General features: G+C 30.3%; 1 protein-coding gene across 5 annotated transcripts in view; it reads right to left on the bottom strand.

Annotated features, from left to right (window-relative positions):
* LOC131841282 (protein Skeletor, isoforms B/C) overlaps positions 1-24,190 on the bottom strand; it is a 72,750-nt gene extending 48,560 nt beyond the window's left edge. For all 5 annotated transcript variants that reach the window (XM_059189582.1, XM_059189586.1, XM_059189587.1 and 2 more), the window contains exons 1-2: positions 24,014-24,190; positions 1,407-1,559 (exon numbers count right to left, since the gene is read on the bottom strand). In XM_059189582.1, the coding sequence (XP_059045565.1) occupies positions 1,407-1,559; positions 24,014-24,050 (190 nt within the window). In that variant the 5' untranslated portion in view covers positions 24,051-24,190. The remainder of the gene's footprint in view (positions 1-1,406; positions 1,560-24,013) is intronic.
* Between the last annotated feature and the right edge of the window lie 2,317 nt (positions 24,191-26,507).

Below are 26,507 nucleotides of genomic sequence, written 5' to 3'. Positions count from 1 at the left end.
GAAGCTTGAAACTGATTGTTGAGACTGTTGATTAAATATAAATAAAAATGACATTCAATGTTTGTAAAAAATTACCCTTAAGGGGGTAAAATAAAATAGGGGATGCAAATTTTTATGTAAAATCGTCATTTTTTAAGCTAGAGGCTTGAAACTTATTTTTGAGGCTGTTGATTAAATATAAATAAATATGACATTCATTGTTTGTAAAAAAATTACCCTTAAGGGGGCAAAATAAAATAGGGGATGATAGTTATTATGTAAATTCGTAATTTTTGAAACTAGAACGATGAAACTATTTTCATTGGTTCTTTTGGGGTAGATTTTTAAATACCCCACTAATGTTATAACTGTGAAAGTAAGTCTGTTTGTCTTTCTGTCAGTCTTACGCTCCAAAACAAAACAAAAATTTAAATGAAATTTAAAAAATTTAAATACAGTTAGTTTACACCCGGACAAAGAATATAGGGTACTTTTGAATGTGAAAAAAGGATTGTAAGGGGGTTGCAATGGTACGCTGTATGGAAGAATCGTCATTTTTTAAAACTAGAAGTTTGAGTTATTTTTAGACATTCAATGTTTGTAAAATTTTTACTCTTAGGGGGAGGGGGGGTAGTAAAATAAAATAGGGAATGAAAGTTATTGTGGAAATTTGCTGTTTGTGTGGTTGTGGAAGCTAGAACGATTAAACTTTTTTCTTTGTCTTTTTAGAGTTAGTTTATTAAATACCCTACTGATATTATACATGTGAAAGTAACTTTGTCTGTCTGTTTGTCTCGCTTACACGCCAAAAATATTGAACCGATTTAAATTGAAATTTGAAACAGACATAGATAGACTAGATCCTGAGAAAGGTAATAGGTTACTTTTTAATGTGAAAAAGGGTTGCAAGAGGATTGAAAGGGTAGATCCAAGGTCATATAGATATATCGTCATGTTTAAAGCTAGAAACTTGAAATTTATTTTTTAGTCTATTGATTAAATATTTATTTTTATTTTTTATCATTTTTTAAGCTAAAATGATGAAACTTATTTATTTGACTTATATTGTGTTAATTGAGTTAAATATTTTTTCATTATTTACGCGGACGAAGTCGCGGGTACAGCTAGTATTATATATATACTAAACACTCCACGTTGAATCTAAGCTATATAGATTTACTGTTACAATGTGCAGAAGTGTTTAAGCAACTAATATTATATATTTTAATTGAAAAACTGGCATTACGTAATTTGTAGGAATGAAATTAATCTTATTATTACAAAACAATATACATCTTTTTTATATTATTGATGACACACTATATTTTTAGCGACATCCCGATTTGAGGTCATGACCTTTCGGTGTAGTTAGTAACTCAAGGCAATGACGCCCTCTCGTTAAATTAGTTATTATATTGTATACTTACATGGCCCCTCGCCGTCATAGTTGAAATCTTTAATGAAGAGCGTCCGTGAGTCTACTGCATACACGCGGCCCCGCACACCATGATGCAGCTCGGACAGTGCGCCGAGATCCTTGCCATAATAACGACCCTGCGCACGCGCACCACCGCACCACACTGTGGACAACAAACAGTATTTTCATTAACATTTGCAATTGAGAAAATATATTATTAGGCATGTATTGTGTATATTTCAAATTTAGTTTCAAGCGTTTTCTCTCCAACATTTTAAAGCAAAATACAAGTCTTTTGCTTTAAAATTCGAAATCATTACTGAAAATATTTTTTATCCAAAATTGTTGTTTCATTATATATTCACAATAAAATGTATTTATATAATACAATCAAACTTCACTTGTGTAAGTTTGTTTTGATCTTCTATTATGTATATAATATATATATATATATATAATTAGTATTAATTAGAATATACTTTGGGTGAACAATAATTATACCTTACATAAACTAACATCGTATGTATTACTACCATACAAATGCATTATTTATGAAATCATCCCCATTTTTGCAATATACATATTGTAGCTCTACTCCTATTGGTCATAACGTGCCTATAATATATAACATATATCCTATAATAACCTTTTTAAATAAATTGACTATCCAACACTAAAAGAGTTTTCAAATTCGAATTAGTAGTATCTACCCATTACCCGATATTTAAACTCGCAAACGTTACCTCTTCATAATTTTAATATAAATGAGTAGGTACTATATTATACAAATACAATTAATGAGATTCGATTATCATTGAAATTAATATTTATTCAATATATAAAAGTGAAGCGCAACTTTTCTATCAACGTTAACATGCATTTAAGACTAAGAGAAAATTATGAATATTTATATTCTATATCGTGCTGATAAGGCGAAAGTTAAATAATAAATATTCAATAAAAATAATAAAAGGAAAATGAGTTTCGAATATTATTTTTAAGAATAATAGCAATATCTAAAATAGTAATTTCAATGTGGGATGAATATAATCTTAGCCTTGTTATTTAACACCGACCATTGGTGTAATTATAAACGGTTCATCCCTACCCGTTCCCCTTGTATCTTAATGAAGTTATTACTAGTCACAAGTACAACAAAATTCTCAACTTATTGAATATTGATGATTGGTTTAAGTAGTAAGAAGGCTTAATGGGTCTACGAAGTACTTGGAAACTGGAAAATTAAATGTTGTTGATTTAAATCGGTATAGGAAATTGCGAAAGGCTGCTGAAATGATTGATTATCACGAGTGGTTATCGGTCATTCCAGCCGGATCTTGCATAATATTGGCGGTTTAAGCGCAAAGAAAATTTGGAAATAAATAAAGATTGATGTTTAAGATAGGTAAAGAATGCTATAATCTAACTAATAAATCAATAAAAACTTCTAATTTATAGAAATAATTCAAAACAAATAAAAATTAGTAATATTTATGTTTGTTTTAGACTGCCTTGTTATCAGTGACTTGGATATTTTTGTAACAGTAAATATTCATGTGAGTAATTTCAATGTCTAGATAATAAGTAACTAAATAAAACAGATGCCTGAACGATACAGCATATATGACATTTTGCTGCTGATGTGTTGACTTTTATACAAGTAAATTAATCATGTGACTTCTGAATGAGAATAAATGTAATTTATTTAATTTGACGTCCCTTTTAGTATATCGTGAAGCCATTGTTTAATATACCTACAGTGCAGGATGAATGTCGACCAAATGTTTAAAGTTCGCCTTGTACCAGTTACTCAGCCCCACCCGAACCAACAGCTGTATGACAACATACAGCCTTTATTATGCTTTATGTAGATAATAAAATAATAATAAAAATAAAATTTCATTCAAACGTAAATTGCTGGAATATTATTACAACTTGTATTTTCTCTTTTACTTCCATTCTACTTATTTTACTACATACTGTTTTCTGCTATTTCCCTATCGTTCTGTCTGAATATCTCTATTTTTTTTACTCGCACTTGATACTGTATATACAATGTGATTGTGAAATCATAAAGTATTTATTCATATACAGTATTTATACATATACATATTACATTTTTTTTATAAATATACATATACATTTTGGGTTATATGTTATAAAAATACATGTCTCATTTATATTGACGGCCTCAGTGGTCTAGCAGTAAAGGACACCGCTTTTCTTCCGATGGTCGCGGGTTCAATTCCTCGCACGGTACAAACATTTGTATTCATGAGTATGATTGTTTGTGTTGCTATGGGTGTTTTCTATGTATAATATGTATTTACGAAAAAAATATATATATATATTTGTATCTAATATCCATAATACAAGCTTGCTTAACTAGATGGTGCTGTGTGAATTGTCCAGGGGGCTATTTATTTATTTATTATTGTACTAGCTGTACCCGCGACTTCGTCCGCGTAAATAATGAAAAAATATTTAACTCAATTAACACAATATAAGTCAAATAAATAAGTTTCATCATTTTAGCTTAAAAAATGATAAAAAATAAAAATAAATATTTAATCAATAGACTAAAAAATAAATTTCAAGTTTCTAGCTTTAAACATGACGATATATCTATATGACCTTGGATCTACCCTTTCAATCCTCTTGCAACCCTTTTTCACATTAAAAAGTAACCTATTACCTTTCTCAGGATCTAGTCTATCTATGTCTGTTTCAAATTTCAATTTAAATCGGTTCAATATTTTTGGCGTGTAAGCGAGACAAACAGACAGACAAAGTTACTTTCACATGTATAATATCAGTAGGGTATTTAATAAACTAACTCTAAAAAGACAAAGAAAAAAGTTTAATCGTTCTAGCTTCCACAACCACACAAACAGCAAATTTCCACAATAACTTTCATTCCCTATTTTATTTTACTACCCCCCCTCCCCCTAAGAGTAAAAATTTTACAAACATTGAATGTCTAAAAATAACTCAAACTTCTAGTTTTAAAAAATGACGATTCTTCCATACAGCGTACCATTGCAACCCCCTTACAATCCTTTTTTCACATTCAAAAGTACCCTATATTCTTTGTCCGGGTGTAAACTAACTGTATTTAAATTTTTTAAATTTCATTTAAATTTTTGTTTTGTTTTGGAGCGTAAGACTGACAGAAAGACAAACAGACTTACTTTCACAGTTATAACATTAGTGGGGTATTTAAAAATCTACCCCAAAAGAACCAATGAAAATAGTTTCATCGTTCTAGTTTCAAAAATTACGAATTTACATAATAACTATCATCCCCTATTTTATTTTGCCCCCTTAAGGGTAATTTTTTTACAAACAATGAATGTCATATTTATTTATATTTAATCAACAGCCTCAAAAATAAGTTTCAAGCCTCTAGCTTAAAAAATGACGATTTTACATAAAAATTTGCATCCCCTATTTTATTTTACCCCCTTAAGGGTAATTTTTTACAAACATTGAATGTCATTTTTATTTATATTTAATCAACAGTCTCAACAATCAGTTTCAAGCTTCTAGCTTCAAAAATGACGTGTTTACATAAAAACTTGCATCCCCTATTTTATTTTACCCCCTTAAGGGTATTTTTTACAAACAATGAATGTCATATGTATTTATATTTAATCAACAGTCTCAACTATAAGTTTCAAGCTTCTAGCTTCAAAAATGTCGAATTTACATAAAAATTTGCATCCCCTATTTTATTTTACCCCCTTAAGAGTAATTTTTTACAAACATTGAATGTCATTTTTATTTATATTTAATCAACAGCCTCAAAAAATAAGTTTCAAGCTTCTAGCTTCAAAAATGACGATTCTTCCATACAATCTTTCACCCCCTTTTAACCCCTTACAACCCTTTTTTCGCATTAGAAAGTAGCCTATGTCCGTTCTCAGGGTCTAGACTAACTGTATACCAAATTTCATTCAAATCGGTTCAGTAGTTTTGGCGTGAAAGCGAGACAGACAGACAGAGTTACTTTCGCATTTATAATATTAGTTTTTGTCGCAGCACAAAAATATATTTTTATCGTTTCCGTACAAATAGTAATTTTACAGTATTAATCTACAAACCAACATTTTGTTTCTTACAATCAGCTAAATAATTTAAATAGTTTCATAATATATGACACAATGAAAGGGTCATTTATTTTATAAAAAAGACAGTTAGTTTTTATTTTAGTGAAAAATAAGAAAATTCTATTTTGATACAACAACCATATATTTATTAATACCTATACTTTATTAACTTTGTGTTAATGCTTTTTAAATAAACACCCACACATAATTTCTGTATAACCTACAAAAATGGGTAAATAATTTAATTTCGTATAGTGCCACACCACAACATTCTTTAAAAAATGTAAATAATAGAATGTGAAGAAATTGTGATTGTTATTAAGTTTTTTTTTAATAAGTTCGTCAGAACAGAGAAACAACATTTGACATTTATTATTATTTGACATTTGACATTGACTTTAATTTTTGTAATTTATATTGTAAAACTTTAAGTTGGGCTAAACAGGACTTATATCCAGAGCCGTAAAACAAATTATTAAAAAAAATGGCCAAATTTGTCTCGCAATCGGCCAATTTCAAGTTTAAAGAAAAAACACATACACACGATATACGATTTTATCATAAAAAAGTGTCAAAAACAATATTTTCGCTAAACGTCAACGTCATGTTTCCGGCAAGATCTTTCGTTTTACATTATGTTATCTGTGGTTTTGTTCTCTGTGATGGATACCTTATTGGCGCATACGCACGCGATGTTTTGATTGGTTGTTAGCTAGTGAAATGAAAAGATGGCGAATGGCGCAAAACCACGCGAAGTGTTGATTGGTTGTTAGATAGTGAAATGAAAAGATGACGAATAAGTATTCAACCGCATAAAGATAACCTTGTATTTCCATTTTGAACCCCTTACAACCCTTTTTACGCATTAAAAAGTAGCCTATGTCCTTCCTCTGCGTCTAGACTATCTGCGTACTAAATTCCATTTAAATCGGTTCAATAGTTTTGGCGTGAAAGCGAGACAGACAGACAGACAGACAGACAGAGTTACTTTCGCATTTATAATATTAGTAAGGAAGTAAGGAAGTAAGGATATTTAATCAACAGTCTCAACAATAAGATTCAAGCTTTTAGCTTCAAAAATGACGTGTTTACATAAAAACTTGCATCCCCTATTTTATTTTACCCCCTTAAGGGTAATTTTTTTACAAACAATGAATGTCATATGTATTTATATTTAATCAACAGTCTCAACAATAAGTTTAAGCTTCTAGCTTCAAAAATTACGTGTTTACATAAAAACTTGCATCCCCTATTTTATTTTACCCCTTAAGGGTAACTTTTTACAAACATTGAATGTCATTTTTATTTATATTTAATCAACAGTCTCAAAAATAAGTTTCAAGCTTCTAGCTTCAAAAATGACGATTCTTCCATACAATCTTTCATCCCCCCTTTTAACCCCTTACAACCCTTTTTTCGCATTAAAAAGTAGCCTATGTCCGTTCTCAGGGTCTAGACTATCTGTATACCAAATTTCATTCAAATCGGTTCAGTAGTTTTGGCGTGAAAGCGAGATAGATAGACAGAGTTACTTTCACATTTATAATATTAGTTTTTGTCGCAGCACAAAAATATATTTTTATCGTTTCCGTACAAATAATAATTTTACAGTATTAATCTACAAACCAACATTTTGTTTCTTACAATCAGTTAAATAATTTAAATAGTTCCATAATATAAAGGTCATTTATTTTATAAAAAAGACAGTTAGTTTTTATTTTAGTGAAAAATAAGAAAATTCTATTTTGATACAACAACCATATATTTATTAATACCTATACTTTATTAATTTTGTGTTAATGCTTTTTAAATAAACACCCACACATTATTTCTGTATAACCTACAAAAATGGGTAAATAATTTAATTTCGGATAGTGCCACACCACAACATTCTTTAAAAAATATAAATAATAAAATTTGAAGAAATTGTGATTGTTATTAAGTTTTTTTTTAAGTTGTTCAGAACAGGGAAACAACGTTTGACATTTATTATTATTTAACATTGGACATTGACTTTAATTTTTGTAATTTATATTGTAAAACTTTAAGTTGGGCTAAACTGGGCTTGTATCCAGAGCCGTAAAACAAATTAATAAAAAAAATCGCCAAATTTGTCTCGCAATCGGCCAATTTCAGGTTTAAAGAAAAAACACATACACACGATATACGATTTTATCATAAAAAAGTGTCAAAAAACAATATTTTCACTAAACGTCAACGTCATGTTTCCGGCAAGATCTTTCGTTTTACATTATGTTATCTGTGGTTTTGTTCTCTGTGATGGATACCTTATTGGCGCAAACGCACGCGATGAGTTGATTGGTTGTTAGATAGTGAAATGAAAAGATGGCGAATGGCGCAAACGCACGCGATGTGTTGATTGGTTGTTAGCTAGTGAAATGAAAAGATGACGAATAAGGATTCAACCGCATAAAGATAACCTTGTATTTCCATTTTGAACCCCTTACAACCCTTTTTACGCATTAAAAAGTAGCCTATGTCCTTCCTCTGCGTCTAGACTATCTGCGTACCAAATTTCATTTAAATCGGTTCAGTAGTTTTGGCGTGAAAGCGAGACAGACAGACAGACAGACAGACAGACAGACAGAGTTACTTTCGCATTTATAATATTAGTAAGGATTAGTGCGCCGACAATCGATCTCTGCACCACGCATAATTGCGTGCGAAAACGCCGCAAGGTGTTAAGTCCGCCATATGTACACATTATTTTTGTGCATTGAAGTTAAATAAATAAAATACTACCTAATCATTCCGTATGTTTGCACAACTAATCGTGTTAGTCATATAATAACTAAACATTAGATCATATAAAAGTATCTTATTTTTATTAATAATATTATAAACGCGAAAGTTAGTGAAAATGGGTGAATGTTTATTACTCTTTTACGCAGAAACTACTGAACGCATTTTGATTTAACTTTACAGTAATACAGCTTATACATCAAAATAACATATAGGTTATAAATTTCACGCTGGTGGGACCACGGGACAGCTAGTATGTTTATATTTGGAAAACAATGTGACGGTGGTAATCGGGATCAATGAATGATCACATAACATATGCAGAAAGCAAATTAGCTACGTCATACTGTCATGTCGTTGTGAAAGTGCTCTCAAGAAAGTGGTCAAGCCTTAAAATGCCGGTGAAAAAGTCAACCGTTACAAATACAGATACACTCGTCATGAGTTCTTTGATGTGATAGTAATAGAGCTCAAGTTAGAATAACAATGTGAAAGGTCATCTTGAGGGTTGAGGAAAAACACGCTAAAATTGTTTATGTCGTTCATTATGAGCATTTATTGTATTGCAGTGGACGCACGGATGTGGGCGTAAGGACCTGACCTAGAAATTCACTTTCTTTTCACTGTGTGATAAAAACAATAGTTTTTATTTACTCACTCAATGCTATGCGAATATAAGACTTACGTCTACGAAGTTTTAAGAAAATTAAATTTAGAAGCCTAACCCATCATTCAATATGTATACTTATCTCTTAAATAAAAAAAATATAGAAAATTTCCAAATATTATATGCAAGAAATACCGTGAGTTAAATTTAATGTTAGTATTTAAATAATTCTGTTAATATTACTGATTTTGTCATTGATTTCTTTTTTGTGGCATAGCGATATATTATTTAGGTAGGTATATAAAATGTATACTATTTATAGGCAGCATAGTATTTTTATGCAATCCATATTTACTACAAACAATACTTTTCGAAGTGAATATATTATCGTAATATACATATATACCTTTATTATGTTGAATTGCATATTCATTTCTACTGTGGTAGATATAAGAATATATTCAAAATTAATAAGGCTACATACCGTCTACAGTTTTTTAAATACAACCACGTATTTACATAACTGCTAATTAGTAATACAAAATAGTTTAAAAAATTGTGTAAATAATAAATTATGCATTTATAAGTAATTTCTAGACGGATGGTGGTGGTGTTATTATCAGCAAAGAAGAACCGTCGCCCACTGTCTACCATTCCGTTACGTCAACCACTGAGATATTAAATCATAGTAAACTAGCAATTACTATTATTCCATAACATTATTGTTTTATTTCGCCTATTGTATTTGTATAACTCATGTTCGCATCATCATAATAAAACCATTTTATAAATACTTGTAAATCCCATTGTCTTGCATTGTCTATTGTAAAGCAACAAAGTTTATTTTATCTGTAACATAAAATTCATTTCATTGTACAATATGCTGCAAAGGTAAATAGGATTTTATAACAGCTAACGGTGTCTAAATACCTGACATATATGCAATCCTCTTATCATGTAATGTATGGTTTTAATTTGAAGATATTATTATATTACTTAATTAATTCCTTATATGCCCTAATTAAGAAATCTTGAATTTCATGTTTATTGCGTTAATATACAAATTAAGAATAATTAAATATAAGTATGTTTTAAAAAATGAAATAGTTGTTGCAATCAGATAAAATCGCAATTATGTTTGCGTGTTTAAGTGTAGCAAACTATTACTTCTCTGCAGTAGATATTAGTCGTATAAAGTAATGAAATAGCTATATATATATAATATGAATATTATTTGATACAAAAGTCATATAGTATTGTATAGTAATAAAACATATTAATTATGGTGTCAGTAACTCTTATTTAAAAAAAAATAGAATACCTGTAATACATACACTAACTAACTAACACTAATCAAGAAACTGATACAATTTACTTTAAGGGATTACATTAATAATTTTGACATATTCTATTTAGGTCGTAATTTTACTAAAAAATACGTATTTGGAATACATTCCCAAATAAATTGCCAATTCTAGATTCAAACGAATGTTTTAACCGAGTCTTACGCACGAGGGAACATAAAAGATGAATTCCATGCCATCCGGATAAAATCTCCTCTAATGTAATTGACAATCTGCATAATGTAACATTATGAAGGTTGAAACGCTGTTAAGTTTAGTTTCATCGGTTAGGGTAAGAGTGATAGCGTGGCATATAATAAAAAATAAATTGAAATATGTCTTTGGGACGATAATTTTTAATGGAATAGTCTTCGTACTCAGTAAAGTCACTGACTCTATTTTAATCAAACTTCACTAGTAATGATTAGTATTATATATACTCGTGGTATATTATAGAGTAACTACGAACATTCTATACCAGCACGTAGTTCTAAGAGCAGCTATGGATAGGTACTACCCATAGCTCTATCTCTGTCTGTCTATCTCTAGAACTACGAACGTCGACTGAACGAACAAACTACTGCAGGCTTTATTTTCTATTTATTTATAAGTATATATGCATATAGCTTTTATAAATACATACTTAGAATTTGATACCCAACATATACCTATAAAGTAATTGTATTTGATCGACGATCGAAGATCGGATGGTAAGATATTGCAATCATACATGGGATATTATGCTATGGGTAATACACATATTTGACACGACTGTATTATAAAAACACTATATTAGTATATTGATATACCATCAAAGTTGTTTTGCATAAAAACTGACGTATAAATAATAGTGGATATGCGACCCTAACAAAAGAGGTGCCATTAAAGAGAATGTAGATATTTTTTAGAATTGACAGCTCTTTCTTTTTCTTGTCCCTTTAAACTTTTACTTTCCCGGTTCTTTATTTATATATGTTGTAATTATTTGTATACGCACGAGAGCAGTGACACCATGCAAAGATAGAATGTTAATTTCGCGGATGTCTGAATGGTCCACTAACGACGCCCTATTTATACCACGCTATATGGCTAATGAATGAATAGCTAAGAACGTCGTTTCAATCGCTATTTTATCAAATATTCTATAAGTTTTCATTTTGCTAACGACTCTATTTAATTAATAGATTAATTCTCTATAGAAATTCACTCAGTACGAATTTTGTTAATTAATTATTTCAACTAATTTCAATAGCCTCCTTAAAAGTACTATTAGATCAAAATTGTACTTTTCCACGTATATTAAGTAATATCTTCCTTAATTTTGTTTTTCAAAAATCATAATTCGAATAACATATTCAATATTATATTATAAACTTCAAGTAACTCATATGACAGTTTTCACATAACGACATATATCATAATAACCCATTAAGCAGACTTAAGTTCTCTCTCCGTATAAGAGAAGATTTTATAGAATTTTGTTAGAGTTTTCTGCAATGCGATACAAAATAGAAATATTGTGAAAGTTGCTAACAAAATTAGCACTAATGTAAATCATAGTTATGTATTGTATTGATTGTATGTCTACAATGTGATAACAATATTGTTTAGTAAATATGTCAAGCAAAGACAAACAGCATGTACTACTCATATATGTATACGCATAAATATACAATCTGGTGACAGTAACATGCCAGAACGCCTGCAGGCGTATCGTGCAGCTAAATTATGATAAAATGTCGAAGATAACAGTCACTTGGTCACGGTTACAATCACGCTTATGTTACTAATATAGTCTGATTGTTTAATTACTACTGATGAATTTAAACCACACGATGTTTCTACCAGGATGTTCGAGTACTAGACATTGTCGTTAACATTCTGAATTACGTTAACATAAATGTAAGAATAAGATAATAAATTCATCATTAAGATATGAAGAATTTTTTATGAAATTAGATAAAAATAATGATGAATTTTGCATTGAATCATTTTTGTTAGGATTCGATAAATTAAGAAAACATTTCTATAATAATAATAACAAGTATTTATCTTACTATTATAATGAAGTTTTATTTATTTTAATTAATTTTTTTTTTAAATTTACAATTTATTTGTACTATTCTTATTAGTAAGTATTACTATCATTATATACTTATTTACCGAAATAATAGAGAGTTTGTTTTTTTAATTACTTTATACGATAACTATGACTGACGGTTCATTAAATTCTGCAGATCAAATATATTGCCCATTTAACATAACTACATAGTGAATCTATTTTAAACTTTTATTATTATATAAGTTGTGAAAATCTAATTTAAATAATTCTAGTTATACAATAGTATTCAAAATTGAATTCGTTCGACGTCGGCAATCTAGTAAATCCAGTTATTATCTCATTTAATTTTCTTAATGCTTCATTATTTTTACATTATTCTTGCCAAATTTTTTTATTCATAATCCACTTATATTCACCGCTGGAAACAAATCTAAGTAAATATAATTGATTTGATTATAGTCAGATTATCGAAGTAAGCTTTAATATTTCCCCAAGTAATTCTAATTTCTATTTCAGTTAGTGTATATTTAAAAAACGATATGATTAACCTAAGCAAATATTCATCAAATCGTTCAGTTTTCTATGAATTAGATTTACAAAACATTTAAAGAAATCTAACTTTTATATTATTTTTAAAATTTACTTAAATAATAAAATTAAATTAAGTTTCTCTACTATTATGTAACTTGATAACTTATTAATAAGCAGGATAATATACTTAAAAAGACCCGACAGTCCTTGAAAGGAACTTAATTCGTTTTAAACCTAAAAAACGATATAAATCATTGGTAATCTGATAATATTTGCTATAAACGCCCCTTATTCAGATAACGTGAGTTATGTCTTCCTAAATCTGGCAAGCGGGGGAAGTAATTTGCGTCACATTGCGTCGTGCGGCAAAGGGGCGAGGAGGCGCTGAGCGGACGTCCTGCAATACGTGTAGATGTCTCATGTCACCCCAGTAGGATGTATTATCAGATTATATTCTGTGTTCTGGACTACAATGTAATACTCTAACTGGTATTAATTATGGGAGAATTATGAATATGCTATTATTAAGCAATTGAACTATTTAAGGTTATTTCTGTAGTTCAATAGACAAACAAATAGTCATAGTTGTTATAAATAAAAATAGAACTATCAGAAATATCAGGTATAGTTGTAATAATTGTTATATATTATTAGCTGTTCCCGCGACTTCGTTCGCGTGGAATTTAACGTTATTTTGTTTCAACTTCAACCAAATTTCACTTATTAAATATGAAACTTGAGTCTAAAAGCTGGAGTGGCGAACCATTAGACTACGATGTTCTCTATATAACATAGATGTAAAGTAATTTTTGATATACATTTTATGGTACGTTTGAGCTGTGTTTCAGAAGTAGAGTATAAATTAGTTAGTAAAATTACAGGAGACAAAATATTCTAATCTATATAACAGAGGTAATGGCACTGCAAGAGTAATATCATGGGTGATCTATAATAACGTAATGTCCATAGTGCTGCTCATGCATATAGACTATAGTTAGACTAATTACCAGCTGGCGAGTCAGCTTGTTTGCAATTCAAATTCACGTTCTATTTGTATATACACAAAAATATCTCCTGTCAATACCATTTTGTAAACGTAGCCTATTTTCTTTCACATTCGTCGCGACAAATTGCGAGTGTCCAGTACGCGTGAGATCAGTGGATCACTTTCACTGCTGAATGGCTGCAGGCCGAGTGCGGGACGCGTGCGGGCAGCCTACGAGATGTGGACGGCTCTCACTTTCCACGCATTTTTGCTGTATGTTGAACCGAGATCTGTATCGCACAAAGTACCGACAGACTGTATACAAAATGATTGATGCATAGATATTTTTGTAATTTTATTTACTATATAATTAGACGCTAATTGATATTATGCATTATAATATGCTAACATAATGATAATGGTGATGTTTATGATCTAATATCTACATATATAATTTTGTTAGGAGTCACTACATCTCTTTGAAGATCGCTCTAACACTGTATTTATATTTAGGGGATTGCGTCAAACTGATTTCGAAATTCAAAACAAATTTTTCTTTTTTGACAGATAGTTAAAATGTTATTATACATATAAGGAAGCATTCCACTATTAAACAACTGTCGCAGGATCAACTTTATTTTTCTAGGCATGCTGACAATCATATAATAAAATTGGATTCTTATTTTGATAACAACATATTTTTGATACAGTTACAGTTAAGTTATAAATCAAATCGTAACAAAATTGAAATTAATTAAATAATATTTTAAAATTAAAATATTTATATATATCTCTCAATAATCAAAAGATAATTAATCGTACATAACATATAAGATATCATATCAAGTCAAATTTGTTTTCATATGAAAGACATCAACGCGCTCCAGCGCGCTACTTGACTCTTCTATTAAACAGAAAATAATTTTATAGAAAAGCGTCTGGCGTATTCATGTAAGAAATAATATTATATACACATTGCAGTTAATTTAATCTTCATTTTATAATAGAGAATACATTTTCTAATTTAAATATATAGAAGTAAAGCTTTCACACCATATTTAATTACATATGAAAAATGTTTTGCAATAATGTCTCCATAAACACTAGCAAATATGGTATAGTAATTATATACTAGAAACTGTACTATGGTAATAATATATTTTGCTATAGGACTATTGCATGTTATAATTAACTGACTGACTGATATCTACATAGTTAATGCCTTTTACTATAATAGAATGTAAGTACTGGAATAATATGTCACGCTGAATACATCGAAGCAGTCACTAGATTTTGATCTATAATTAACATTATTCTAGGAGATGTTTAAGTTTGTGTGATTTATATTTAAAAAAAGTATGTTTTAAAGTGTCGATAGACGTTTTACAAACTAATAAAAGTAATAGACAATATTAAAGGCACGCTGATAATCTGGACAGTAAAGTATTATAATAAACATTGATATCACAGTATTTTTTATTTACTAGAAATATCTATTAATATTACGTACGTTCAAAACTGCATAAATATGTTTAAATGCACGTCAATCTAGACTAGATAATTTTCAAGTGCAATTATGCAAATAATATCCTAAAAATTTACATTTTGCGGATAGTTAGAGACCAAGTAGTTTATAAAAATTTTGTAACTAGATTTTCGATTATATATTATAAAATGAAAATCTTCCACACCATCATAAGAAAATTGACTAACAATAATCGAACACACGAGACGAACTATTGAGAAACTTAACTTAATGGGACTTTCGCTGAATGAACACATTATGTTTTCACCGATGAATATTTTTATTTGAAACTTTTAGACTTATATATATTTACACATTAGAAAATCATTCAGACTCAATCACGTTTATGAACGGTTAATTTTTATGCTATTAGTGGTTTCATATTATCGTATGAGTTACCCAGTTTTACACTTATTTATTTCATTCTATGTAATTTATCTCTCTAGTAGGTAATGTATAGGATAGGTAGACAGCATTACTATTTAGTATAAGATTGTGAGAAAGTGAAATGCAATAAAAAACCATTAATATTTTGTAAATACAAATTATAACTGTAATAAAAACTTGAGACAACTATATTCTAGTTACTGCTACTTTATTATCATATTAGTCACTGTACGTAAATAAAGTAGGCAGCGATATGATATCAGAAGCGGCACACGTGAAAAGCAAAATATTAAAATAAAAATTTATAGTGATACTCATGTTAATTAATATCGAAATCAATATCTTAATCATTATAATAGCCACGGATTGTCAAGTAACCGAATCCGCTCAGTGGGTGGCTGAATAATTATGTACAGATGTACGAATAATCGAAATCATTACAATGGAATTATTACAACGATTTCATAATTAGTTATTTAATCAGCCATTAATGTCATTCGGATGTCACAGCACAGTAAAGAACGAAAAGATTAAAATGATTCATTTTAATAGCAGATGGTTATTTTAATGCAAACTATATTTAAATACCGACAATTTATAGAAATGAAAATTTCGACGTGTTGCGGTTTACCACATTCCTGCACTTAACAATAGTCTCCGTTTTGATTCCCGTATAACATAAATACAAACAGTTATGTATGAGTACGTATTATTATTTTTTATTTACGTTATTGTATAAATATATATTTGTATATTTATTACTTTATATATAGTATGATTAAGGTACTGCACTCCGCATAGTTCGAGGCAAACAGTAATACATTAGTCAGACTTATTTATTTTATATTTTAATTACAAAATTGTATCAAATAATAAATTAGTAAATAAAGAATAATATTCACATAGATGATGATTTGATGTAATTAATTAATACGATGCGGTCAAAGTTAAAGGCCATATATAATAATGACTCACTTCACATTGGAACACTTGTACATTATATCATCTTTTTACGTCAAGAACTATATTGCGGGGTATCATGTTACATACTCATTTGGAAAGAACATCTGTTGATTATATCATCACAATAAGATATATTTTTAATATTTACAGAAAAACAACTAAAATTAACAGTAAAACAAACAACATACGGCGCTGCAGTTTGGTTATGCAACTCGACGTGCAAACTTTGTATCGTCTTTATATATATGTACATAGATACTATATAAAAATATACGACTGTTATTCCATATGGGATTGTCAATTATCGACGTTTTGGTGACGTTTTGGTATACTCACCCATATTTCGCTGGGGTGTTGATGGGAGTAGGTGTTGTTTTGTAATAAAAAAATACAATTGAGACACAATTGTATTTTTTGTGTCAACCAGATCTAAAATCATGGTTTTTTGTATGTAAATCATAGTAATCACTAGTAACTCAATTAATTAATAACAACTAGTAGAAAATAAACCAATAAAAAATAAATTAAGTAATTTAATACACTTGAATATCTATTTGTTTATTATTCTATCAAGTCACTCAATCATGATATACGTATCTGGTATGTTAACACACTATATAGAAATATAAATAGTCTTTATTCAAGTAAGTTTTATATTAAGTACAATAGTATTTATCTAAATCTATCGCCGTAATGTAAATTTAGCCATGAAAACTGGGTTATAAATTATCTGGTGCTGTTTTAATTTATGATCTGCTAAAATGTAACATGTATGAATTGCCATGTTGAAGACTTGTATTCAGCATACATATATGGATGTTATGTCGATCGTGAGGAACATAGTATGCAGATCAAAATCACATAGGAGTTAGTAGACGTTGAGGCACGCATGTTAGTCGTGACCGGACGCGCTTTCACCGCTCTCAGGCATCAGATACGATTCCTGATGACAGAGGAGGTTTAGCTCAAGTACTTGTCTATTATTGTGCAATGTATATATACTCATGAAGTCGTTTGTCCTGACTAAAATTACTAATTGTAGATAGTTAAAATATGTAACATAATTTCCTTTTTAAGTACGTGTTACCTAAACAAGGATTTTACATATGTTAATGTCAATTTAACAACACTATGCATGCAAAGACGAGAATAAAATATAATGTATATTTATTCTTTTGCGCCACCGAAAAGATAATATAAACATGTCAACGCTATAAATGTATATATGTTGGCTATAAGTGTTATTGTGAGAGCTAAGATATTTTGCCAGTCACTTAAAATGTTTACTACCGATTGTATTCCGCATTAAAATCATGATAATATAGTAACACACATTTTATTTTTCTACTTCACGTTAATAATTAAGTGCCCCTACAACTAATTGAGTGGTACATAATACATTACATTACATAATACATTACAAGCTATAAGTATTGTATATGAATTTTTGGTAATAATTATGCAATATGAGGATACGACGCCGAAATAGAAAACTCATACATAATTCTAGAGAAATTTAAAATTTGAAATAACAAGAATGTGAATCTAAAAATAATCATTCGTCAACTGATAATTTTGAAATCTATAGTACATATATATATCTGTAAGTAGTATAAAGCAAAGTCGTGGTTTTCGTTTATATATCCGTTACTTTTTTATATTATATATGATTTGTTGTTTGTTTAAATGCTCTGTCATTTAGTTAACTTTTTCCAGAAGATTCATATGTAATATATATAAACGTGAATATAGTTTCAAGACCTACGTCCCACTGCACAGCCGCTCGTGTTGCTATGTGTTTATTCCATTCCTTTTCTATGCGACAGCATCACATGTATTAAGTAATAAAGTCATCAACGAACGAGACAATACACAACGGCTTATGTAAGAGCAGTTACATATACGTGATATTCTAAAATCAGTTTGCAGTGACGACGATGCCGCGACGTTCCCAGGATAGGAAGACGCTCGCGACGCTTGGAGTTCGCGACTCCACAGAAATTGTTCCGTGTGGATATTTACGACGCGTACATGCGGCTCATTCTTTACTTATGTCATACTAAAACCTTATATGATGATACAGATACATTGTTCTTCATAGTATGTATCTCGACCAATTTAGGTAACTAGATTTCAATATGCTCTAAAATATGGATGTTTTATGTTAACCGTCTGAATATTTGTCATCTGGTTTCGTCTGATACCTAAGTTTGTAAGTAAAAAGTAGGGCACTTGGTTTTATAATTACATAGTATTTATTTACAACTTCTAGATATTCCGTGAATTTGCGTAATTTATAGTACATGTAGTTTATTTGCACATCAAGTTTTATTTAAAACAATTCTACAGTCTAATTGTATAACAACCGTCTTAACAAACATACATTATATGACAATCATGACAGGATTCCGGTATCTCCCGTATATTGTTATTATTATTTCTCATATTTCTCGATGATCCGACATTAGAAAGTTGTGCAGTAAACAAAAACTATATAGAACATAACAGCTCCAATCGAGCAATCGTTGTGGTAATAAAACCTCCATAAATGCACACTCTTCAACTGTTTATTATATCAATAACCGGCTTATATAACAACTTAACGTAGTGTACCACTTAACTGCAATAATGAATATGAAATATAAAATTAAAAAAAAACTGTTATATATATATATATATTTGTACATCATCCATTATATTAGATTAGATTCTCATTAAAGTTAAATAAAAAAAAAATTTAACTGACTAGCAAATTAAGTTTTTTCAATTAAAGGATTTTTTTATATATGGTATACTGAACTTTTAGTTAATAATAAAAAAATAAATAAATTTCTATATCCAGAAACCCTAACGAGACGTCTGCTCTTAACGTTGTTATATAAATTACTACAATTATGTACATGTCAAGGCGCGTTTAAACACAATGTCACTCATCAAACGGTGAAAGTTTCTTCTCGAACAAAAAGCCCGACATAACATGACGTCCTCAAACTATTTATTATGTTTACCTCCAACAGCGTGGATACAAATTGGAGTCAATTTAAATAAATCGTTTCGGACAGATACTATCCGACGGCGATCTGATTGTTTCGTTTAAACCTGAACGATAAGCATTTGTAAAAAATGTTAGAGCAGCTTCCCTTTTAAAATGCTACAGAATTAAGTTCAAAGGCATTCCTTCACTTCTCGTTCCAGTTGTGCAGCGTGCCGTGAGGGGAGGCCGATGGAGGAGGTGCGGAGGATGGAGCGGGGAGAGTAGCACCGGTGCGGGTACCGTTGCCATCTGACCCACTGACTTGGAAGAATGTGAGACTCGTATATTGCTGCTTGCGTACTACCAACCACTGCCTGTCAAGATGGTGAGCCGACAATGGATAACGATGGGTCTGACCGCTGCTTTGCTACGGAATGCTTGCAAACTCTACTATTACAAGAACCTGACAATATTGGCGAGAACTTTTACTATAAGGTCAGCAGGTTAAGGTCGTCTGATTTATAATTAGAAATGAACGTGTACATGTCTTCCCCACTTTTTCCGACCACGTTCAATGCTCTGGGATTATATTGGTAATTTAATTTACTTCTTTTTCATCGAAAAATTTTGTGTGCTTCCTCTTAAGTTTTTATCAATAGTTTTTACTATAGGTCACACTATATAATAACTGGCAATTAAAAACATAAATTACTTAAACATTGATGTACAATATTCTTATAATAAAAATATATAAATAAATAATTATATATATTTATATTTAAACAAAATCAAATATATAAAATAATTGTATAATCTCCTTAAATATAAATTGATTTTCAATAACTCAATACTTTGCATATTACATTTTCAAATATTGTATGCTGCTCTATGATTAGACTTAATTACAAAAGGTTTGACGCCGTATTAGGGAAAGTTGATATATTAGTATACACATGTATACTCGTGCATATTAGTAGGTATATTGAAACATGACCAAAATATAATTATTCTGTTTTAATTATTTGTTTGTTTAATTATTTGTAACTTTTTTAATTATTTTTTTTTAAACTACTAAAAGCATCGTAAAAGGCACTGGCACTGAAAGCTTAGACAAAAATTTACTACTTAATTTTTTTAACGATTCCAATGTCAAGCTAGTCACGAAGTTCATATTATCCTTATAGAGCCAATGACCAATCGTGCGAGTCGACTTACGATTGGGGTCACTGCAGCCATATGTATATGTATGTATATATAATAATTAAAACACTAAACTAGCAATTTCGTACTCGTTTGTATTTTTTGTTTTTAAACAGATTGGAATAAAACATACACAAAAGTGTAAGCGAAGCTTACTATAATTGGATAAGGTCTCAAAATAATAGTTCTTTACAAGCATCTTTACAAAAAAATATTATGGTTTACTTTTTGTTTCACTGAATGACACGTTATTAAACTGTGTATGTTAGAAAGTTGGATTTGTATTTTTTATATGGACTATTGACCTTTATACCTAACTGCCAAAGAAAGCAGGGTAATGTGTACCCAGTGCATGCAGGTATGTATCTAGGTGTCCGAATTTTTTACACACCACGTAGCCTAACTTGATAGATTTAAGTTATTAAATGTGTTTTAAAAGTGCTTATTACCGTTAGATTTAGAAATATCCGCTTACGTATTTTTTTTTTTAATAACTGGATAAAACATTCCATCTATTCAGTCCAACATAGACATTGTACTCACAATATATGCAAGCTACAGGTACAAGACTGACTGATCATTCAGTTCGACATTTGCATGCGCATAGCAAAACAGTGGCATGTCTCCGAGGAGATTATTAGAGCAGTATTTCTATATCTAAATTTTAATGAAATGTGTAGTTTTTCCTCCTCCCATGAAAATAAGTTGCAATGGTGACCTTGGTAGAGTAACGGTTTAATACCTCACTTTCCAGTTGTATTATGATCACCTCACGAGACAAACATTTGTATTAATGAATATGACTGTGTGGCTCCTTCACATGCGACGGTTACGGAATAAAGCACAAAAATTAAGGTGCAATAAAAATGAAAACTCAAGATAAAACTGTACCAAGCTGAAGAGATGTCTTGCCATTAGTCACCACACAGGACAGGTGGATTATTAACTGTAAAGTTTTTGGAGCGGATATAAGAGGATTATAAAGCATTTTTATTGAAATTTAGGTAAGTAATACATGTCAATATTTTAAAGATTATGGAATACAATAGTATTCGCATAAGTGTGTCTATGTTTATTTGTTCTTTCCAGTATTACATATATATAAAATATCGCATACATCTCATGTGTATACCAAAAGAGCATTCTGAATTTCAACAGTTTTTTTTATTATTCTTCTACAATTTGTTTGTAAGGCCAACGATGTACCGAATAGTTACATTACTGTTCGTCGGATGCGATTCTCTGCACCGTAAAATGCATTTTATTCGTGAATTCGTTTCGACGATGTTTGTAGTAAACAGTGCATATTATTAAGTTAGACCCGCACTTTCTGCACTACGGAGCGCCGTCTATGCCAATTTGTGCTCAAGATGCAGATAATGGGTACTAGAATATCAGATACCGTTGAGTTCGCTATGTGAAAATTTTTAGTATTATCTTTAGTTTTCCTTAGTGTTGCTAGCCACCTAGATATCACTCTGGTAGTACTGTTTTTGGTTTGTTTCACATAATTTATTTAATTAATCTGTCAGCATAACAATTAAGTTTTTTGTTACTTCATTACTAGCGTTTGCAAATTTTTTACTCGCTCTCTAACAAAGTCACGATTTTATAGTTTAACAATAAATACAAAAAATACACACACAACGAATAAATATGTACTACGTTACTATGTAGTTTTGTAACAACAATAATCTTTTATACAATTTTAATAATTTATTCAACGGCACACGAAAGACTCCAATTTTATTTATGGGATGACGCTTGTGGCATTATCTTTTTTCTCAAATATGCATTGGTTATTATTTTTATAACATGTCGAAGGTAAAATGTCGTCGTATGGTAATGAACTAGACCAGGCAGTATGAACAGATTGTGGCCTAATGGTAAATCTAAACTGTAATAAAAAAAATAACAAAATATACTTTGTATACACAATACGTTGTTGATACTGTACTTGTAAAATCGTGGGAAGAATAACATAGATATACCTATATAGATCCCGTAAGTTCGCAAAGTTTTATTCCTAGCACTGTTGATTTGAAAATGATGAGTTTGTTTCATTCATAAAGTGAATGTTTTTTTTTTAAACTGATAATCTCAAAATATTCGCAAACTATATATCTAGCGTGTAATTCCATGTATCTATATATAAAAAAATATGTTTGGAATCTTTCATAAAGCAGCCTTTACAAAAGACCACCTTACTTTTCTTTTGAAATTTGTAAATATTCACGAATACTTATTGTTCTATTAGCGATTATGTCTTTTATACATTAAAAAAAATCGATATACGAAAATTGTTTTTGAGATGTCTCAAAAAGTGAGCGTCGTAAAATAGCATTGCATAAATTCCCTTGACCTTTGTGTATATAATATCGATATATGCAGAAAGTACAATAATATTACTGTGTACAGATTGTGAGAATAAGGTAATTTTCTTTGACTTGCACCAAACTCAGTAGCTACATCGTATCCAGCGCCAGGCGCCAACATTCCTTACGTAGAATCAACGAAAGGAGATTCTTTTGATCACATCTCGTTTGTCTGTCACTTGACCTACTGGAGCTACTGGCGTATCGAACCGCTACTAATATAGAAAATGTTTAGTTATAAGACTATGAATCAGTCAAAAGTTTGTAGAGATGTTACATCCAAAATTATCGAACATGATATCTTCTATGATGAATGGATTCTTCAAATTTCCATATTATCGTATTTAATTATAAATAAGACCAAAAATTATGTTATTCAATTAAATAATATATTAATTATTTAGGTTCATTTTGACAACTTGAATGTCGAGTTCCGAACAAGTAGTCAGTTATATAATTTCTACATTTCCGGTTCCTATTTATTATTGGTGAAAGTTCCATAACTTTAGAACACCTATTTTGCATTTGAATTCTTTATTAATTTTACCAATAACTTAATGTACTAATATTTACATAGTATGTCCTGTGGGAACGTGCCTACTTAAATATTTTAATTACTTTGCTTTCTAAATTGAAAATTACTGATTGGTACCTATAGTTAATACCGTGAAGCTTTTTTGTTTTAGATGTCGAAAATTGGAGCCTTGACAAATAGAGATTTCAAAAGTTAATGACCCTCTGAAATCATTGATAAAAGTTAGCACAGGTTCCTGAAATCGTCTGAAAAACTCACCTGTCAGAAGCAGCGTGAGCGCCGCCCCGTAACGCATTACGGCAAAGTTTTGTTCACTGGGAAAAATTAAATGCGATTCACAGTTAGCGAACTACTTTCAAAATATATATATCTATATATATTACTATTGCGTGTGTTGCGCGAGATGCGCGCACGTCTCTATGCGCAGCGAGCGTGAGACTGTAGGCGCGCGCGCCGCTCGCCAGGTTTTGCTGCTGCTCCGTGTTATGCAAACCTCTTGCACAAATCTCGCATCCACTCTCATGAGATGTTAATAAGTTATTTTTTTAATTAGCAAACCCACTCGATGGATATTTAAGCAGGTGGATCACGACCAACATGCCATTATTATGATTTAATATATAAATAACAAGTTATTCTGACGAAAAACTCCTTTATTGAAATCACCAATTACCATACCTGAAAATAAGTTTGCACAATTTTTAATCCGACATAGTAACGCATTCATGTTTTTTTATTACTTTATGAAATAATATGCGAGTGGAATTAGTAGGTTGATTTTCAACAGTGCGTTACATATATGAAAAAGTCCAAATCATTACATGTTATTGCAGCAAGAAATTAAGCGTCTGTGCTTCTTTTATATTCCTAAGAATAGTGACACTGATCCAATTCTTTAGCCAATAAAATTCTTGGATCAATTCCATGAATTTTATTGATAGATGGGGTCCTCCCATCTGTCACGCCATAACATTCCCTCCAACTTACAAATCTGTTAAAAAAATTTGAAAGTTGGTTAAATTACCTTCCAAACAGTTTCGGAGTGGAGTTTCACTTGGGCTTGTCCCTCCAACCTATCTAGCAATGATGATTAACTATAGATAATAATAATACTCTTTATTGTATCAATCATGTTTACAACTACTCGTGAGCTCAATTTTGAAAGTATTTTTATACAGTATTTTATAGATATACTCGTAGTTATATGTACACGTCTTCAATGAGTATCCTAGTATGCAGTACAAGCACATTAAAATACTCGTCGCCAACACTTCCACATTTAATTAACTTAATCCTCAAATTAGGCATGAAAAAAAGTAAGCGTTATTTGTAATGATTGTAGGTCTTCATAGGTTCTTATCTATGCAATAATGACATATATCTACGTATAAAAACTTTTGTTCGATTAACTAATAATGCGCAGCCTCGAATATGAGTCTCAAATATGGAATATGTTTTTATAAAGTTCATAATAAAAGTTTAAAAATCCTTTCTTAGCGTATCACGGTAACACTATGAAAGAATTTTAAAATATTCAACTTTATGACACCACGCGTGCAAAGCTCGGGTAACAGCCATGTAGTAGGTACATTATAAAGTCATTGGAACTTCACGAATGCTTACTTTCCAGTATGTATCTCCGTCGTACAGTAAACACATCAGAATAATAACGATAAACTTTCTTTTTTTCTATAAGGATATTAGAATTAGGTAGATGTCGTAAAAGTCGTCTGCATCTCTGCTTGCATGGGTACCTACCTATTTTCAACTATTCAACCGTTAAGCACTTTGTTTTATAAGCTGTGTTTTAGTGTTAGTTAGGCAGTGAAATTACAGGATAAAATGCATGACATCTTAGTCCTGCGGAAGGGCATGACACATGAGTGGTATCACGGAAGTACCGCTGTTCTGCTGATGTCCAGATTCATGTATATATGCTACAGTTACCACTTGATACTAAGCTCGCCGTCAGCTAGCTTGCCTTTCCATTACATAAAAAAATATAAAAAATATTGTGTATTGTTGCACGTTTTTCCAAAGACGTAACTGTTGTCAGTTACTTCTAAGTTTATTTATAAGAGACGGATACAGTTACATAGGGTACAAATAAGAAAATGGGTTATAAAGATACAATTTTTTTTATTTGTATTTAAATCATATATTTAAGTAACATTTACTCAAATGTAATTAATATTTTGTAATAAGAAGCATTTCTTTGTGCTTCACTGTTCAACATTTACTTAGGCATCTAGTAGGCAAGTACCTACATCACTCTAAACAGAGGTATTTAGTTCTAAATTAAGTAGATATTTGGGTATTATATTGGGTAGTGCTATGGGTACTATAGAAATACTTTTTTAATATAAGTACATTAAATGTGTACAGAACATCCAGACCAATACAAACAGTAAAACTCATACATATTGAATATTTGTTTAGAGCGGTGATCGAACCATGGAAAGGTAAGGCAATCTGTAAATCGCTAAACCACCAAGGTCATCGACTGCCTTCTGCTTATGACTGCTAACGTACCTATTTATTTATATACATTTTGTTAACTAAATTCGTAACATTTTTATTAATATTTACTACCAGCTGTTCCCGCGACTTCGTCCGCGTGGAATTTAAATTTATTTTTATATAATAAAAGATTTTTCTGAAATTAAAGTAGCCTAAGTTACTCCTTATTACATCAGCTATCTGCCAAAACAGTCCCGTCAAAATCGGTACAACAATTTCAGAGATTTTCCGG

Source organism: Achroia grisella, unplaced genomic scaffold (genome assembly GCF_030625045.1).
Source record: "Achroia grisella isolate CSIRO2021 unplaced genomic scaffold, CSIRO_AGI_Agris_v1 utg1576, whole genome shotgun sequence".
Classification (NCBI taxonomy): domain Eukaryota; kingdom Metazoa; phylum Arthropoda; class Insecta; order Lepidoptera; family Pyralidae; genus Achroia; species Achroia grisella.
This window is presented reverse-complemented; position numbering and strand designations above follow the sequence as displayed.